An 18,605-nucleotide genomic window follows, 5' to 3' on the forward strand; every position below is an offset into this window, starting at 1 on the left:
AGCTTCCTAAGACGGCCAGAACAAAGCAGTCCAACTAGGTGACTTAAAACAACAGAAATGTATTTATTTTGTCACAGTTCTGGAGACTTAAAGTCCAAGATTAAAGTTTTGGCAGGGCCATGCTCCTTTGGAAGGCTCTGGAGGGTGGGGATCAGCCCTGGGATTTCTTTGGAAGGAATGATGCTAAAGCTGAAACTCCAGTACTTTGGCCACCTCATGCGAAGAGTTGACTCATTGGAAAAGACTCTGATGCTGGGAGGGATTGGGGGCAGGAGAAGGGGACGGCAGAGGATGAGATGGCTGGATGGCATCACTGACGCGATGGACATGAGTCTGAGTGAACTCTGGGAGTTGGTGATGGACAGGGAGGTCTGACATGCTGTGATTCATGGGGTCGCAAAAGTCGGACATGACTGAGCGACTGAACTGAACTGAACTGGAGGGCAGGGATGGGGAGGGGAGAATCCTGCTTTGTCTCTTCAAGCTTAGTGGTTCCTGGCAATCCTTGGCATCCTTTGGTTTGTAGCCTCATCACTCCAATCTCTACATCCAACATCACATGCCTTTCTTCCTTCTGTGTACGCTTTCTTATATGTACACCAGTTATTGTATATTGGGCCCACCCTAACCCAGTAGAACCTGTACTAGTCACTCAGTCGTGTCTGACTCTTTGTGACCTATGGACCACCAGGCCCCTCTGCCATGAAATTCTCCAGGCAAGAATGCTGGAATGGGTTGCCATTTCCTCCTCCAGGGGATCTTCCCAACCCAGAAATTGAACCCAAGTCTCTTTCATTGCAGGCAGATTCTTTACCGTCTGAGCCACCAAGGGAAGTAGTAGAACCTGTTATTTTCTAATTTTTTTTTAAGTTTTAAATTTTATTTATTTATTTTTGGCTGCACTGGGTCTTCACTGCTGCACATGGACTTTCTCTAGTTGTGGCGAGTGGGGGCTACTCTCTAGTTGCAATGAGTAGACTTCTCATTGCCGTAGCTTCTCCTGTTGCAAAGCACGAGCTCTAGAGCTCTCAGGCTTCAGTAATTGCAGCACATGGGTTTGGTAGTTGTGGTTCCTGGGCTCTAGAGCACAAGATCAGTAGTTGTGGCACAGGGGCTTAGTTGTTCCACGGCATGTGGGATCTTTCCAGACCAGGGATCGAACACTAGTCTCCTGCATTAGCAAGCAGATTCCTCACCACTGAGTTACCAGGGAAGTCCCAGTATAACCTGTTCTTCACTTAGTGAGTTACATCTACAAAGACCCTATTTCCTAATAAGATCACATTCCAAGGTTCTGGGTGGACAAGACTGGGGGGGAGGGCTGGACATTATTCAACCCAGCACAGGGATTGAGGGTGGAACCCGGGAGACTGGAGAAGAGTTTGAACCTTAAGTTGGTCATTTACTAGCAATGGAGACATGTCTCCAACCCTAAGGTTCATTGTCAAGAAAATGGAGCTGCCGCAAGAATGTTTTGAGCTAGCTTAGAGAATTTAGCACAGCATCCTCCATGGCCGTCAGCTTTTGTTAGTAAGAGACCCCACACAGGCAAGTCTCAAGATAGCTCCTCCTCCTCTCCCTGTCTCCACATCCTGCTTTCAACATCATCCAGCCCAGAGCTGAGCACCCAGGAGCTGTTCAAGGTCAGGGAGGAGAGACTGGGGAAGGTGCCTCCAAGATGGTAAAGGGATCATGGGTATGGTTCTGCATTTGCAGGGTGGCTACCATGGCTCTGAGGCAGACATATCACTCACAGCTCTTGTCCTGATCGCCCTGAATGAGGGGAAGGAGTTGTGCAGCCAGAAGATACCGGTAGGCCTCAAAGAGAAGGGAAGGGTCTGCAAGGTGCCCTAACCCCTGCACCCAGGATGCTCCCTTGCCATCATGTCCTTCTCAATGCATCCCTCTCTTCTAACTCCCAGACCCCTTCCACCCGTCACCTCCCTCTAGCCTCTTCTCTTGACTTTCTAGAGTTTGGCTGACAGCATGAAGCGTGCCGGTGACTTCCTGGAGAAAAAACTCCCTCATATTCGGACAACTTTTGCCATGGCCATAACCTCCTATGCTCTGGCCCTCATCAGGAGCCCCCGAGCCAATGACTACCTGGACAGCTTTGCCAGCAAGAGTGGGTGTGGGCCACTTTTTAACCAGCTATGTGTTCACCATAGCCATGGAGGCAGAGTGAGGGAGAGTGCATGATCTCAAATCCAGCAAGGTGTGATTCATCATTTACTGAGCACCTATTGTGTGCCAACCCTTGGGCTCAGGCCCTGAGAAACCAAGGTGAACAAGACTGACGTGGCCCCTCCCCTCAAAACTACCACTGTTGTTAGGGGAGGCTGGCAGAAGACAAACAGGTCAATAGAGAATGACAAATTGAGACTGGTGCTGAGATAGTAACCTACAAGGTGGGTGGGAGCGATGATGATGAGGGGAGGGAAGTATAGACCGCAGAACTGGGAAGGGCCTCTGTGAAAAGGCGACCCCCTCAGCTGAAATGAAAGACGAGAAGGCTCACCTTCATGAGAAGGTTATTCCAAGCAGAGGGGCTGGCTCATGCAAATGCCCTGAAGCGGGCAAGTGCTTGGTATGTTTGAGGCTAGAAAGAAGGTCATTAGACACAGGTAACTGAGAGGGGTCTGCTTCCCATGGTCTTGCCCTATCCCATCCCTGAGGGTCCTTATCTCATCCTCTCCATCCCCCAAGTCAAGAGGAGTGGAGTTAGAGAAACTCACTTGTGGTGGGTCTGGGAAGGATGTGGAGGAGCTCCTTTGAACCTCAGTTTCCTCAACTCTAAATAGTGTCCCTGTCCCCTAGAGTGGTTCTGAAAAATTCAGTGTCCATATGTCTCCTCAGCAAAGGTTTTCACATAAAGTAGGTGCTCAATAAAATAGCCATGAGGGTGACAGAGGATGAGATGGTGGGATGACATCACTGATTCAATGGACATGAACTTGGGCAAACCTCAGGAGGTGGTGGGGGACAGGAAAGCCTGGCGTGCTGCAGTCCATGGGGTCGCAAAGAGTCAGACATGACTTGGCAGCTGAACAACAACAATGACACAAGGAGAGGACAGGTTTAGGGAGGTGGTTCCAGATCTACATGACCAGGGGGACACCTATCTTCTAGACAAAACCCACTGGCCAGTGGGTTTGGATGACCTGGACCTAGACGACTCCCTGTACACCATTGAGGCCACAGCCTATGCACTGATGCAGAAATTGGAGCTGGGTCGGCGCAATGAAACGCATGCCATCGCCAACTGGCTATTGAAGAAACGGCAGCTGGGAGGAGGCTTCCAGTCCACCCAGGTGACCAAATGGAAACTAGGGGTGGAGGGGTCAAGGGTGGAGGGTTGGGTTGCTAGCCAAGGTGCTGACACGACTGGCCCTTTGGGTGGAGCTGTCCACGGTGCTGGTACCCACAGGGTTGGGAGAGGGGTCCCAATGTGCTGTCTCTGGTGCTGATCCAACACACACCCACGCACCCACCCTGTCCCAACACCCAGACCACGGTCGTGGCCATCGAAGCCCTCACCCGCTTTCGCGAGGCTGTCCCCTTCGAAGGTGTCCAGGATCTCCACATCCAGATCAAAAGTTCCAAGAAAGCCTTGCATGTGGAATGGGTCATTGATGAAAAGAATGCCTACCAGCTACGGTCAGCAAAGGTATGGAGCTCAGGGGCAGACAGGAAGTCCACACGGAAGTGGCACTGGAGATGAGGCCAAGAGTCATGTCCCTGACAGTCTCCCTCATCAATAGTATCTAGCCACCATAGGCAACACTGTCAATGTATTGGTTCACTTATTCTTCCTGAGCACCTACTGTGTGCCAAACATTCTCCTGGAGTACATTATGAAGCATCTGTGTTCCCTGCTCTCAATGAACTTACAATCTAGAAAGAAACTAAGACAATAAACTTAATTCTATATTCTGTTTTAAGCTTCTGAACACAGGGGAAGGAAATAAGTATATAAAGGAAAAAAATAACCTGGGTATGGTAGAAAAGGTAATCTCCATGACCTTACCTCATGGAGGAGGTGATACTTACCTTCAATCACTCAGTTATCTTTACTGGGCACTTACTGTGTGCCAGGCACTGTTCTAGGTTCTGGGAATATGGCCATAAATGAGACAGGAAAAAAAGTCCTTGTCCCTGTAGAATTCTATATTTTAATGAGAACAGACGATAAAGAGATGTGAATAAGTAAGATGCGTAATGTGTTAAGTGATGACAAGTGCTACCTACGGGAAAGAATGAAACAGGGAGAGAGGTAGGAACAAGCAGTTGTCGTTTTAAGTAGGTTGGGCAGGGAAGGTCTCACCAAGAAGGTTACACTTGAGCAAAGATCTTAAGGAAAGGGAGGTGTGATCCTTCTGGAGATCTAGGCAGAAGAAACAGCAAGTGCAAAGGCCCTGAGGCCACAGTGTTGTAAGAATACCAGTGGGATTTAAGCAGGGGTGATGTGATTGGATGTGAATGCATAAGATTTTGCTCAAGCAAATGAGGGAAGAATGTATGAGGGGAACAAGACTAGGTGCAGAGAAGCCAAAGAAAAGAGTCTTGGTGGGGCTTCACACATTTGGAACTTCAGAGACACTGCAAAGTTGATGGTGCGGACAGATCTATATTAGGACTGAGTCAGCAGTTGTAGCTGATCTGTGACAGTGTAGATACCACAAATGCTCAGTCAAGAAGGAAAAGTCAAGCCATCTTCATGGAGAGGGACAGGAGAGTCACTAGACCCCAAGTTAGGGAAATAATTGAGTTCCCAGTGCCCATGGATGCTTCCCTCTTCATCCTCATTGCATGTGAGCCATGTTTTGCTGCTTCCTCTGCCCTCAAATCCTCCTCCCCCTTCATTTCAGTTCTCTGCTGAGGAAGAGCTACAGATCAAAGCCAGTGGCACTGGAAGAGGCACCATCTCGGTAGGTCTTGTGTTCCTTAGCTAGAGCCCAGGGCTCTCTCTGTTCATGGGAAGAGAGGCAAATATAGACTCCAAAACAAGGTTGATATCACCAATAAGCTTAGCTATCATTTAGAGCACAAATATGGGAATCAAGCTAAGGACACCTCAAAAACACCCTGAGAAGTAGGTAAAAATATGGGCTCCATTTGACAGGTGGAGAAATAAGGTTTTCACTTGCAGTAAGTCAAGAGTTGGGGTAAAGGCCAGAGATACTTGGGGTTTTGGTTTGTTTTGTTTTGTTTAGGCCACACCATGCAGCATGTATGATCTTAGTTTCCCCACCAGGGATGGAACCCACATCCCCTGAAGTGGAAGCACAGAGTCCTAACCACTGGACCCCCAGGGCAGTCTCAAGGGCAAAGATTTTTGGATATTGAGTCCTTGCTACGTTGAGTCCCTGAAAAGATGTCTCTTTCCTTGCCCCACCAAAGGAAGACTCTCCCTCCAGGGTGCCTCCCAAGGCCCAGAGAACAACTGCATCCTTCCCCCAATATCTGGGGGCTCCATTACATCATCTGACCCTCTGCCCTGTGATCCAGGAGGACAGCCCTCTTGGTGACTGAATTCAAGGTAGCCCGCTCTCATGTGTCAGGCGCTGGAGTCACAGTTGAGTCCCTGCCTTTGTTGTGTGACCTCAGGCAAGTCACACTCCGTCTTCAGCTTCAGTCAATTTTAAAATAAATAAAATTAAAAATTCAGTTCCTCAGTGGAACTGGCCACATTTCAAGTGCTTGGTTAGCCACACGTGTGGACTTCCCTGGAAATCCAGTGGTTAAGACTCTGCACTTCCACTGCAAAGGGCATGGGTTCAATCCCTAGTCAGGGAACTAAGATCTTGTATGGCACAACCAAAAATAGCCACATGTGTCCAGTGGCTGCCACATGGAAAGCACAGATAGAGGCTATTTTGCCATCAATGCAGGAAGTTCTACTGCACAGAGATGGCGTAGACTCCATAGGCTGTTCTGGCCACTGAATGCACTGGATCGAGGAGGAAAGACCTTGCTGTGAATCCCCCATGGAGCAGAGAGCTGGGCAGGCAAGAATTGAAGCAAGGAGGAAAGGAGTATGCGTGAGTGAGCTCTGACCTCTCCCCTGCCCGACAGATCCTGACCGTGTACCACAGGTCCCCAGAGTTCCTGGAGAACACTTGCAAGCAGTATCACCTGAATGTGACTCTAAATGAGAACCAGAAAGGTGAGCCTGGACCCAGAGATGCTCTTCTTCTTTTTTTAAATATAATTGTGTTTATTTATTTATTTTTGGTTGTGCTGGGTCTTCATTGCTGTGCTACGGGCTTGCTCTGTTTGCAGCAAGCACGTTGCGGTGCCCCAGCTTCTCGCTGCGGTGGCTTCTCTTGCTGCAGAGCCCAGGCTCTAGAGCTCAGACTTCAGTAGCTGCAAGTCATGGGTTTAGTTGCTCTGCAACATGTAGAATCTTCCCAGACCAGCGATCGAACTCAAGTCCCCTGCATTGACAAGCAATTTCTTATACACTGTCATCACCAGAGAAGTCCCTATCTCTTCTTTTTTATTATTTTATTTTAGCTACCATTCAGTAATCACATCTATTGCTTTATTCAGCCACTCAACAAAGAATCTGTGAGCATTTACCATGTACTTCACTCAGTTTCTCAGCCCTGAGAACATAAGCATGAACAAGAAAAACAGTCCTTCTCCTCTGGGAAATCACACTCTAGCAGATTCTAGCAGAATCTGCATTGTAAAATGTAATACGTAGCATAGTAGCAGGTGATGACTAAGTGTCACCTAAAATAAAGTAGGAAGAGGTGCTACAGACTTGAAGGAGGTCCAGGGGAAGCTCTCCCCAGCCTGCTTTCAACTGAGATACGGAAGATGTGAGAGAGTGAGTTGTGGAGGATCTGAGGGAAGAGCACTCCAGGCAGGCAAAACAGCAGGTGCAAAGGCCCCGAGACAAGAATGAGGTCACCTGGCTTGAGTAACAGCAGGGAGGCCAGTGTGGCTACAGAGGAGCAAAGGTGAAAGTCGCTCAGTTGTGTCCAACTCTTTGTGACTCCATGAACTGTAGCCCGCCAGGCTCCTCTGTGCATGGGATTCTCCAGGCAAGAACACTGGAGTGGGTAGCCATTCCCTTCTCCAGGGGATCTTCCTGACCCAGGGATCAACCCCAGCTCTCTTGCATTACGGGCAGATTCTTAACTGTCTGAACCACCAGAGAAGCCCCCAGAGAAGGAAGGGGTAGTTTTAGGTGGAAGAGTCGGAGAGATGATGAGGCAGGGACTTGCAGACCATGGTGAGGACTTTGGGTTTGGCTTGGAGGGAAGTAGGAGCCAGAGAGGGTTCTGAGCAGAGGAGGGACGTGATATACAACAGGCTTGCACAGGCTCCTTCTGGGGGGAACAGACTATAGAGGGCACAGGCGGGAGTTGGGACAACAAGGAGGGAGCAACTGCGCTGTTCCTGCAGGAGATGATGGACTGGACCAGGGAAGGGGTGTTGGAGATGATCAGAAATGAACTTGCCTGATGGTCCAGTGGTTAAAACTGCACTTTCAATGCAGGGGGTATGGGTTCAATCCCTGGTCAGGAAACTAAGATCCCACATGTCATATGGTGTGGCCAAAAAATAAAATTTTTAAAAGAGGAAGAAATGGATTCTAGAATTTCCAGTCCTGAGTACCAAGAAGGAAGAGCCAAGGCTCTGCCACTGGGAACTCACTGTCAGAGTAGTGGGGGAAAACAAGCCTCACCAGTCCCAAGACTTTTGGGGACTAAAAGTGACCAAGAGGGGACTTCCCTGGTGGTCCAGTGGTTAAGACTCCATGCCCAAATGCACAGAACATTTGTTCAATCCCTGGTCAAGGGACTAAGATCCCACACACTGTGCAGTCAACAAATAAATAAATGAAAATAAAAGTGACCAGGACTTTGGTTGGTGTCATATTTCTTAATAGTAGTAGTAAAATGATAGTAATAATAACTCACCATTAGAAAGCCCTGATCCAGCACTATATTAAATGCTTTACTTGTATTTACTCACTTAAAAGTAACCAACTTGATTGGGAATATCATGATCCCCTTTTCCAGATTAAGAAACCAAAGCACAGAGAGGTTAAACAACTTGCTCAAAGTCACACAGCAGAGCCAGGATTTGAGCCCAGGAAGCCAGCTCCAGAGACTATGTTACCAGCCTCTAAATTCCTGCTTTCTTTCTGCAGAGAATAAAAAGGGGGAAGCAACCTTTCAGCTCCGGATGGAAACAAGGTCAGAGAACAGATCTTCACCTAGGCAGGAGGAAGGATGCACCTCCTGGAGTCCAGAGTCCTTAGCAGCTCTCCCTGTGTACTGAGTGGAGGCTGGGAACCAGCCAAACCCACCTCTCCATGCCTGCTCCATCATCGCTACCTCTCATCCTGCCCTCCCCTGCTTGTCTACCATCCCACTGCCCCAATCCTGTCCTCCATCCTGCCATGTCCAGAATGGCAGGCTCCTGAATGGTGGACATGCACCATGACCCAGATGCCCAGAGCCTGCTCCAAGCGTGGTGGCTCTCCCCTGGCTTCATTTTCTCCAGACATTCCAGCTCCCATTCCAGTCTGGCTCTGTCTCCCAAATACCCGTGCCCAAGTCTAGGTAACAAAACATGTACTGAGTGCTTCCTGGGTGTCAGGCTCTGTTCTAGGAGCTACGGAGACAGTTGTGAGCAAGACAGCTCCTCCCTGCCTGCTGAAGCCCACAGCCTCTCAGGAGAGATAAACAATAACTGAATAATCACCCAAAATCAATGCAAAATGACCACTGTGATTAAATGTGGTGAAGGAGAGGTCCACAGAGCCGCGGGAGGGCAAATTAGAGAATTATCAGTTGTGAGGGCTGAGGAAGGCTTCTGGGCGGGGGTGGGGGGCATGGTTGGTGAAGGGATGCATCAGGTGAGATTGCAAAGATGAAAGGGTTTTTCAGGGCAAAGAGGGAGGAAGGAGAATTCTAGGCTGAGAGAACAGCATGAGCCAAGGTCCAGTGGCAGGAGAGAGACCAACACTTCAGAGCAATCAAATTGGAGGCTGGAGTGGGAGGAAGTGAACTGGAAGGATGAGACCAGGCATTTTGTAAAGCAAGGAGGGTAAACCAGGAGGCAATGTATCAGATTTCTGTTTGCTAAAGCTATATGCTGTCTGGGGGCAGAAGAGTGACAGGGAGTCACAGGAGGAGGTTACTGCCCTTGTCCAGGCAAGAGGTGACAGCAATGGGAGTGTGGGGGAGGGGCAAGAGGACAGTGGGAAGAGACTCGCTCTGTGAAATCCCCAGGTTCCAGGGTCATCGAGATGCCACAATGACCATCATGGAGATCTCCCTGCTCACTGGCTTCTACCCCAACCAGGATGACCTCAAACAGGTAATGAGCAGGGCGGGGATGTCCTGGAAACCTCCCACACCCCCCAAGTGGGTGCAGAGCGCCTGTCTGTGGGTCAAGGCCCCCAGGTTAATGCCCCCACCGTCTGTGCCCCAAGGTCAGTGGCCATGGTCAACTTTAGCTTAACCTCTGCCCTGATTGTGCCTCAGTTTCCCCAACACTGGAGCTAATTGGACAAAGGTTGGGACCTCTAAGAGTGGAGCTCTCAGGGCTGGGTGCCTCTGTGGATCTCTGCCAACTGGCAGGTCTCACCTTCTGCCCCAGCTCACGAGCGAGGTGGAGAGGTACGCCTTCCAGTACGAGACCAAGATGAACTCCAGTGACAGCACCGTTGTCCTCTACCTGGAGAGGGTAAGGCAAGCCAGGTGTCCTCTGCCAAGGCTGTGCGGGCCGCAGGGTAGGCCAAGAAACGACGGTCAGCACCCTGGTCAGTGATGCTGGAGAGTCATGCCCTGAGGTCGGCTCTTCAGTATTCAAGACCACGTGGTCAGTGGTCATGACCAAGGCCCTGTAATCGGTATCCCCGTGCTCGGTGGCCCTGCGTGCCTCAGACAGTACGCCCCTCCTCCAGCTCTCCCACAAAGAAGACACCGTGCTCGGCTTCCGGGTCCACAGGATGCTGAAGGCCGAGTTCCTGCAGGCTGCCCAGGTCACAGTCTACGACTACTACGAGCCTTGTGAGCAGGGCCTGGGAATGGAGGGGATCCTCAGAGCGTACAAGGCCTGAGAAGGATAGGGTCAGAAAACAAAACAGAAGGGTGAGGCGCACGGAGCCAAAAAACGAAATGGGGCGTGGCAGAGAGGGTCTTCTTTGGCTCCGTGGGAGGGCTGGCCAGAGGGAAGGAACTTAAGGGGCGTGGTGCTGAGGGGCGTGTCCTTCGTTGGTGGTTAAAGGGGCGGGGAGGTGGGGCAGTAGGTTGCCTGGAAGAGGGTGTGGCCGAGCGGAGAAGGGACTGGGCGTGGCCTGCTGGGTCAGGATGGGCAAAAAGCAGGCAGGGTCTTCAAAGAGGAGGGACTTGTTAAGGGCGTGGCTGCGCACCCAGGTGCCCGCTAGTGGTAAAGAACCCTCCTGCGACTTCAGGAGACGTTAAGAAACGTGGGTTCGATCCCTGGGTCGGGAAGATTCCCAACCCACTCCAGTATTCTCACCTGGAGAATCCCATGGACAGAGGAGACGTGGGCTATACAGCCCAAGGGGTCGCAAAAAGTCGAACACGGCTGAAGCGTGAAGAATGTTAAAATGATAGGCAGGGGCCTTCTGGGGGCGGGGCCAGACCGGCACCCAGCCCTCCAGGACCAGAGGCCCAAGCCAACCCGACTTACTCGCCCCCTCTCGCAGCCCGAAGGTGCACTTCCTTCTACAACCTGCCCACAGAGCACGCTTCCCTGCGGAAGATCTGCGACAAAGACGTGTGCAGATGCGCGGAGGGTGAGGCCATGGAGACGGAGGGCTGGGGTTGCCAGGCTAGGGATTCAAGAGCTTTTTATCACCTCCTGGGTGCCTTCTGGGTTGAGTTTAGACCGCGAGAGGGAGAGAGAGAGAGAAAGACAAAAAGAGACAGAGGAGGAGAGAGCACACTACAGACCAGAAAGGCCAGACCCGTCCCTCCCCCGGGGGTTGAACCTGGGGCCGGATGGGGGTCAGAGTGGAGGAGGGCCCCACTCCTAGCGCAGCCAGAGCACCCTGCCCCTCCCCCAACCTTCCAGAGCAGTGCCCATCCCCAAAGAAGGACAGTAACCACCTGAGTCAGGAGGAGCTCCAGACAGCAGCCTGTGAGGCTGGAGTGGACTTTGGTGAGTGTGGGGCTTGGCAGGGGGGGTAGGGGCAGACACCTGCAGACTGGACAGCAACACGACACACCCTTGGCCCCCTTCCCCAGTGTACAAGGCCAGTCTGGAGTCTGTGGAGACCTCTGACTCCAACCCCTACATCTACTTCAACATGAAGCTCCAAGCCATCATCAAGAGTGGTATGTCCAAGGTGGCAGAGGAGATGGTGTGGGAGCCTACACCGGGGGTCCCAAAGTGGGGGCAGGCCAGGCCCATGCAGGTGAACACGCACTGGCTCTCATCTCCTTCAGGCACGGACTCTGCCAAACCCCTCGCCGTAAAGAAATTCGTCACTCACACCACCTGCCAAGACTCCCTGGGGCTGCAGGAACACGAAACATACCTTATAATGGGCCAGATTTCAGACCTGTGGAGAGTCAAGTCTGAGTGCGTGGCTGGGGGGCTCCTGCTACCCTGGGGACTCAGGCCTGGGCCCCTTTCCCTACCCCAGGCCAGTCCTTGGTGTCAAAATTTCTACTGCACCCGTCAACAGGAGTCTTGGGTTTCAGGGCTACCCTGAATGAAGGTGTAGGCTGTGTACTGCACAGCTCCTGGCAACACTGTTCATTAGGGGATGGTGGTTTTCCAACAGAGGGCAGGAAAGAGTCAGAGCAAAGGGAAGCTTTTCTAATCCCCAGTAGTATGGGCTGGGGTGGGGCTGGGAGACAGCGAGACAGCCCTGTGGAGGACATTATAGGTTGTGGTTCTGCGACTCCGTCAAGCAGGGCAGAGGGGCAAATCAGAAAGGTCTCCACACTTCCAAAGCAGCAGGCTCTCCTTACTGTCCTTGCCTCCTCTCACCCACAGATACATCCATGTCCTGGGCAAGGAGACGTTTCTCATGCACTGGCCAGCGAATGGGACAGTGGGCAAGAAGGAATTGCTGGACCAACTGGCAGGGTTTTCAGACTATATGCACACCCATGGCTGCGAGTCCTGAGACCCTAAGGGTTTCTGCTGCTCACAGGAGGGTGTCTCCAAGCACACCTGAACCCCTGGGCTTAACCTCAAATAAAAAGCATAGAATATTGTACCCAAACTCCAGACATGTGTTCCTGACCCGGAGAATTAAGCAAGGACCCCACGGAACCCGCTCTATCATTAACCTGCCTCCTCTTTCTCACTCCTATTCCATTCCAGTCACACTGGCCTTCTTTGTGACTTTCCAACACCCAAGTTGATTCCCACCACAGGGCCTTTGCACAGGGCCCTGTCCCCTCCGTCAGGTACACCCTTCCTCCAGATTTCTTTATGGGTTGAACACTTACCTTATTTGCAATCTGGCAGAGGAAGTTGTTTGCTTTGGTTGTTTAATTTAATTAGTTAATTTATGGCTGTGCTGCGTCTTCGTTGCTTCATGCAGGCTTTCTCTAGTTGCAGACAGCAGGGGCTACTCATTGCTGTGGCTTCTCTTGTTGCAGAGCACGGGCTCATGGGCTTCAATAGTTGTGGCGCATGGGCTTAGTTGCTCCGTGGCATTTGGGATCTTCCAGGACTAGGGATTGAACCTGTGTCCCCTGCATTGACAGGCAGATTCTTAACCACTGGGCCACCAGGAAAATCTCTGGACTCTGTTTTAATGTCACTTCCTCAAAGATACGTGCTTTAATAACATATCTAAAATAGACCCCCTCCCTTGAGACTTCCCTAGTGGTCCAGTGGTTAAGAATCTGCCTCCCAATGCAGGAGATGTAAGTTCAATCCCTGGTCAGGGAACTAAGATCCCACATGAGAGAGAGTGAGAGTGTTAGTCGCTAAGCCGTGTCTGACTCTTTGTGACCCCATGGACTGTAGCCAGCCAGGCTCCGTTGTCCATGAAATTCTCCAGGCAAGGATACTGGAGTGGGTTGCCATTTCCTCCTCCAGGGGATCTTCCTGACCCAGGGATCGAACTTAGGTCTCCTGCACTTCAGGCAGATTTCTTACCATCTCTGCCAGCAGTGATCCCACATGCTGCAGAGCAACTAAGCCCACAAGTCACAAGAGACCCCTTGTGCCATAACTAAGACCTGATGCGGCCAAAAATAAATAAGTAAATATATTTTAATAAACAAGTAAAATAGGCCTCCTCCCATCACTCTCAATAACACTTAAAATACATAGTATGTGACATTTATTAATTTGATTGTCAGCTAATCAGGTATTTCTCCTGCCCCACAATATCAGCTCCTTGAGACCGCATGCCTGTCTGGTTCATTGTGGAATTCCCAGCTCCAGTAGCAGGGGCTGGTATACAGAAGGTGCTCAGGAAATGACTGTTGAATGAATGAATTTAGCATACACTCTGCACTTGGTCTTGATGGAAGCTTTGACCAGGAATCCTAGGAAACTGGAGAATTGAAAAAAGGGGCAGGGTAGGATGACTGAGTTTCATCAGTGTGGCCTGGAATGGGAGTAGGGGACTGGCAAGCCAAGGCAGTAGCCCAAGGGGGTCAAGGGACCACCCCCCTCAAGGAGTTCTGGAGGGATTGCAAGTCATGCAGGATGGCTTGAACTCAGTGTCAAGGAGGGGCTGAAAGTGAGGGAGAAAAAGAAAGATGGAGTTTTGAACACCAGGCTAAAGGGTTTGATCATTATGAAGGGCAGTGGGGAGCCATGGAAGGTGTTTGAGCAGGAAGAGGAATTGACCAACTCTGAGGTGGAATGGCCTAGTTGATTGATGGGCAGAAAGTGAGTTGATGGCAAGAAAGCGGAAGAGGAGGCTGGGGGTTGTGGGCCCACTGGATAGCATGGCAGCAGCTACATGAATTGTGTCTAACTGCCTCCACCTCTCCATGGCTGTGTGTGACCTTAACCCAGTTATTCACATCTTTGTGCCTTGGTTTCCTCATCTCTAACCTTATTCCCATCAGAGAGTTACTGTGAGTGTCCAGCGATCTAAGTATTCAATAAACCTTCATCGGCCTTATTATCAGTGAGCCAGATAAGAGGCCTTGGGGAGGGAGTGAAACTGCTGGAATTCACACAGTCAAAGAAAATCAGATATCAGCAATCCCTGCTCAACCCCCCCAACCCAGGTGAGACTTCCCTGGTGGTCCAATGGCTAAGACTTCACGCTTCCAATTCGGAGGACCCAGGTTTGATACCTGGTCAGAGAATTAGATACTGAATGCTGCGGCTAAAAACTGGCACAGCCAAATAAGTAATTTTTTTTAATTTAGTGGGACTTATCCTGGGACCAGGGCAATGAGGAGTTACCACCCCTTCTTGTATTCTTCTTCTTCCTCTTGTTATTTTTAATCATACATGAAGACCTTCTAGCAAAAAAGATTCCCCAAAACGCAGACATTAAGGGGAAAAATGTGAGGGTCCCTGTTCCCTCCCCAAAGGAACCAGAACTGTCCATGGCTTGCTTGCATACCCTGTGTTCTATTTCCTGCTGTTTGTGGACACTCTGATGACCACAGGCAAAACTATAACTTAAGGTTTTATTTTCCTATGTATATAAAGACCTCCTCTTTCTAAATCAAACATTTCTTAATGTTTAACTTTTTTCTTTTTAAGAACAAACACACAATTTTTGCAATCAGGAAAAAAAAAAGGCAGAGTCTTTGTTTTTTTCAAGGGGGGCTTTCCACAGATTTGAAATTTCAAACTGTGACATAGAAAGAGATGAAGTCATCTGGCCACCCAAGCTCCCAGAGCTGAGTTACCTCACGCACTTTCCTGAAACTTTTCCTGTGAGCTTTCCAGAATGTGGGATCAATGATTAACTGTGAATGCTTCTGCTGCCAGGAGCAGACACAAAGCTACCAGGCCCAGGGCTGGAGCACAGAACTGTTTTCCCACAGTTGACACCTTTAGGAAAAGCGATAGAAACCAAGGTGCTTGCACGCTCAGTTGCTCAGTTCTGTCCGACTCTTTGCGACCCCATGGACTGTAGCCTGCCAGGCTCCTCTGTCCATGGGATTCTCCAGGCAAGAATACTGGAGTGGGCTGCCATTTCCTCCTCCAGGGGATCTTCCTGATTCAGGGGTCAAACCTGTGCCTCCTGCCTTGGCGGGTGCATTCTTTACTGCTGAACCACCTGGGAAGCCCATAAACCAAGGTGGTAGGATCATAAAAATAGCTACATGGTCCTTGAAGGATTACTATGCTTTGTATCCTCTAAATCAACACAATCCCATAAGAATATAATGAAAGTCACATGTAATTTTTTGTAAAATATTAAAAAATTTTTTGGCTGCACTGGGTCTTCATTGCTGTTCACAGGCTTTCTCTAGTTGTGGCGAGAGGGGGCTATTCTTTGTTGCATTGCCCAGGCTTCTTATTGAGGTGGCTTCTCTTATCGCGGAGTAGGGGCTCTAGGCTGTGGGCTTCTGTAGTTGTGGCACACAGGCTTAGCTGCCCCTCCGCATGTGGAGTCTTCCCTGAGCAGGAATCGAATCTGTGTCCCCTGCATTGGCAGGCGGATTCTTAACCACTGGACCACCAGAGGAGCCCCCATACATATAATTTTAAATATTCTAGTCATCGTATTAAAAAGACAAAACTAGTGAAATTAATTATAACAATTTTATTTAGCCCAATATATCTAAAATATTATCATGTCAAAATGTAATCAGTACAAAAAGTTAAAAATGTGTTATTTCACATAAATCTTCAAAATCCAACGTGCAATTTGACACTGACAACACGTCTGAATAAGGAGCTACCATATTTCGAGGGCTCAAATGCTACATGTGACCAGTGGCTACCCTATCAGACAGCCCAGTTCTTAATGGTTTATCTATATTAACTCACAGAATCTTTACAAGAACTCTATTCCCATTTTATAGATGTGGAAATTTAGGCTCCGAAATTTAATAGAAGAAACTGCTCAGAGAGCTAGCAATGGACTCAAACCCAGATTGTCTGGTTCCAAGGTGTACCCCCTTGGCCTCTATGCTGCTGCTTCTGCTGCTAAGTCGCTTCAGTCGTGTCCGACTCTGTGTGACCCCATAGACGACAGCCCACCAGGCTCTCCTGTCCCTGGGATTCTCCAGGCAAGAACACTGGAGTGGGTTGCCATTTCCTTCTCCAATGCATGAAAGTGAAAAGTGAAAGTGAAGTCACTTAGTCGTGTCTGACTCTTCACGACCCCATGGACTGCAGCCCACCAGGCTCCTCTGTCCATGGGATTTTCCTCAATTCCATCTGGAAGGAGCAATGCACTCAGCTGTCCTGGGTTCAAGTCCTGACTGTGCCACTTACAAGCCAGATCACTGCATGATTTGCTTAATTCCTCTGAAATTTCATATTCTTCATCTGAAAAAGGGCCAGTAGTACCTAAACCAGAAGGCTGAGGGATCACTTGCTAGTCTGGAGGACTGGAGGACACTGCACAGAGAGCCGGCACCCTGCTGACCCCTGGGTACACTCGGGCTCTTTCTACCACTGCGATTTCTCCGTTCACTGAATTCATTTGGGCTGCCCAGCTTTGCACATAACACATTCTTGAAAATGTATTTGAAGCCGATTTTGCACAACTCGAACAATAGATTGCTGTGCTGTCAAGGGCACTCCATTTACAAAGGACTACACAAATTATGAAATTCCAAATTACTTCTCACCTCTTAGGTGTCATTGTCAAAGACAGATTCCCAGGGTCTCGTACATGGTATTTTAAAAAATAATTGGATTTGTCTTATTGTGTATTTTCTTGATTCTCATTACAAAAGTGATGGATACTTATTGCAAATAAAAAAAATTTTTGATACTTCGAGAAATATGTCATATTGAGAGTAAAGGTGGTGTGGGGATCCACATATGCAGAAGTGCACAGGGATGGGGTGTGTGAGCCAAGGGAGTGTCAGCAAGGCCCCAGCTGGCAAAGCATCAGAATACAGAGGTTGAAAGAGACAATTAAAATAACACACAATGTTCTGAAATTTCACACATACATACACACACACACATAATGAACTATGTGGATGAAATTTTTTTCTGAGCCATAAATAATAAAAAACAAATACTGATCAATCATGCTAGAGAAAAAATAAATTATCTTTGTAGTCAATCTGAAGAAAATATTATAAATCATTGTCATATGAAGAGTCGGTTAAAGAGTTTGTTGTTATTTAGCCACTAAGTCATGACTGATTCTTTGTGACCCCATGGACTATAGCCTGCCAGGCTCCTCTGTCCATGAGATTTCCCAGGTAAGAATACTGGAGTGGGTAGCCAGTTCATTCTCCAGGGGATCTTCCTGGCCCAGGGATCAAACCTGAGTTCCCTGAATTGCAGGCAGATTCTTTACCACTATACCATCTGGGAAGCCCTGGTTAAACAGTATATAGCCATAAAATGTAGGGGGACGTTTGGAGAGGCATGCTTGACAGTTAATTAATAAAAACACTTTGTTATTAAAAAAAATAACACACCATGCTTTAGTAGGTGTTGCAGAGTTGCTCTCTCCAACGATTTTACCAAGGGACACCCTTTCCAACCAACAATATGGAGATTTCCCATACCCAACATCTCCAGTTCTAGGCATTCCCAAATTTCTTCATTTGGTTAAACTGAGGGAGGGACTTAGCCAGTGGTCCAATAGTTAAGATTCTCTGTTTCCACTGCAGGGGGCACAGGTTCAACCCCTGGTCAGGGAACTAAGATGCTGCGTGCTGCTCATCCTGATCTAATTAATTAAGCTGAGGGAGAAATTGACTAGGTTTTGAAAAGCACACATATCCTCCAATCATGTCCATTTCCTCCACAACTAAATGTACTTTCACTCAGCATGTGCCTCTGAAGGTCAAATTGAAGGTCAAGATTTGGGTCTGAGTTTCCCCTCTGTTCACCCTCCACCCTGCTCACTAAAGCCCAGCAAAGGTGGCCTATAGATTCCTGCAATATACCCAGCCCCCTCCCACCTCAGGACCTTTGCACATGCTGCTCTCTCTACCTGCACCTTGTCACGTTATTGTTATTCAGTTGCTCAGTCATGTCTGACTCCTTGTGACCCCATGGACTGCAGCACCCCAGGCCTCCCTGTCCTTCACCATCTCCCACAGTTTGCCCAAACTGATGTCCATTGAGTCAGTGATGCCATCCAACCATCTCATCCCCTGTTGCCCCCTTCTCCTGCCTTCAATCTTTCCCAACATCAGGGTCTTTTCCAGTGAATTGGCTTTTCACATCAGGTGGCCAAAGTATTGAAGCTTCAGCTTCAGCATCAGTCCTTCCAATGAGTACTCAGGGTTGATTTCCTTTAGGATTGACTGGTTTGATCTCCTTGCTGCCCAAGAGACTCTCAAGAGTCTTCTCTAGCACCACAGTTCGAAAGCATCAATTTTTCAGCACTCAGCTTTCTTTACTGTCCAACTCTCACATCCATACCTGACTACTGGAAAAGCCATAGCTTTGACTGGACAGACTTTTGTCAGCAAAGTGGTATCTCTGCTTTTTAATATACTGTCTAGCTTTCTCACAGCTTT

General features: G+C 49.1%; 1 protein-coding gene across 2 annotated transcripts in view; it reads left to right on the plus strand.

The window, feature by feature from the left end:
• Nucleotides 1-17,085, plus strand: part of LOC133250634 (complement C3-like) — a 35,049-nt gene extending 17,964 nt beyond the window's left edge. For both annotated transcript variants that reach the window (XM_061422076.1, XM_061422077.1), the window contains exons 27-41: nt 1,717-1,812; nt 1,972-2,125; nt 3,130-3,311; nt 3,509-3,667; nt 4,869-4,928; nt 6,076-6,166; nt 8,168-8,213; nt 9,255-9,342; nt 9,625-9,711; nt 9,932-10,037; nt 10,700-10,789; nt 11,068-11,154; nt 11,241-11,330; nt 11,442-11,577; nt 11,998-17,085. In XM_061422076.1, the coding sequence (XP_061278060.1) occupies nt 1,717-1,812; nt 1,972-2,125; nt 3,130-3,311; nt 3,509-3,667; nt 4,869-4,928; nt 6,076-6,166; nt 8,168-8,213; nt 9,255-9,342; nt 9,625-9,711; nt 9,932-10,037; nt 10,700-10,789; nt 11,068-11,154; nt 11,241-11,330; nt 11,442-11,577; nt 11,998-12,130 (1,605 nt within the window). In that variant the 3' untranslated portion in view covers nt 12,131-17,085. The remainder of the gene's footprint in view (nt 1-1,716; nt 1,813-1,971; nt 2,126-3,129; nt 3,312-3,508; nt 3,668-4,868; nt 4,929-6,075; nt 6,167-8,167; nt 8,214-9,254; nt 9,343-9,624; nt 9,712-9,931; nt 10,038-10,699; nt 10,790-11,067; nt 11,155-11,240; nt 11,331-11,441; nt 11,578-11,997) is intronic.
• The last annotated feature ends 1,520 nt before the right edge of the window (nt 17,086-18,605 follow it).

The sequence above is a fragment of the Bos javanicus genome, chromosome 7 (assembly GCF_032452875.1).
Source record: "Bos javanicus breed banteng chromosome 7, ARS-OSU_banteng_1.0, whole genome shotgun sequence".
In the NCBI taxonomy this organism is placed as follows: domain Eukaryota; kingdom Metazoa; phylum Chordata; class Mammalia; order Artiodactyla; family Bovidae; genus Bos; species Bos javanicus.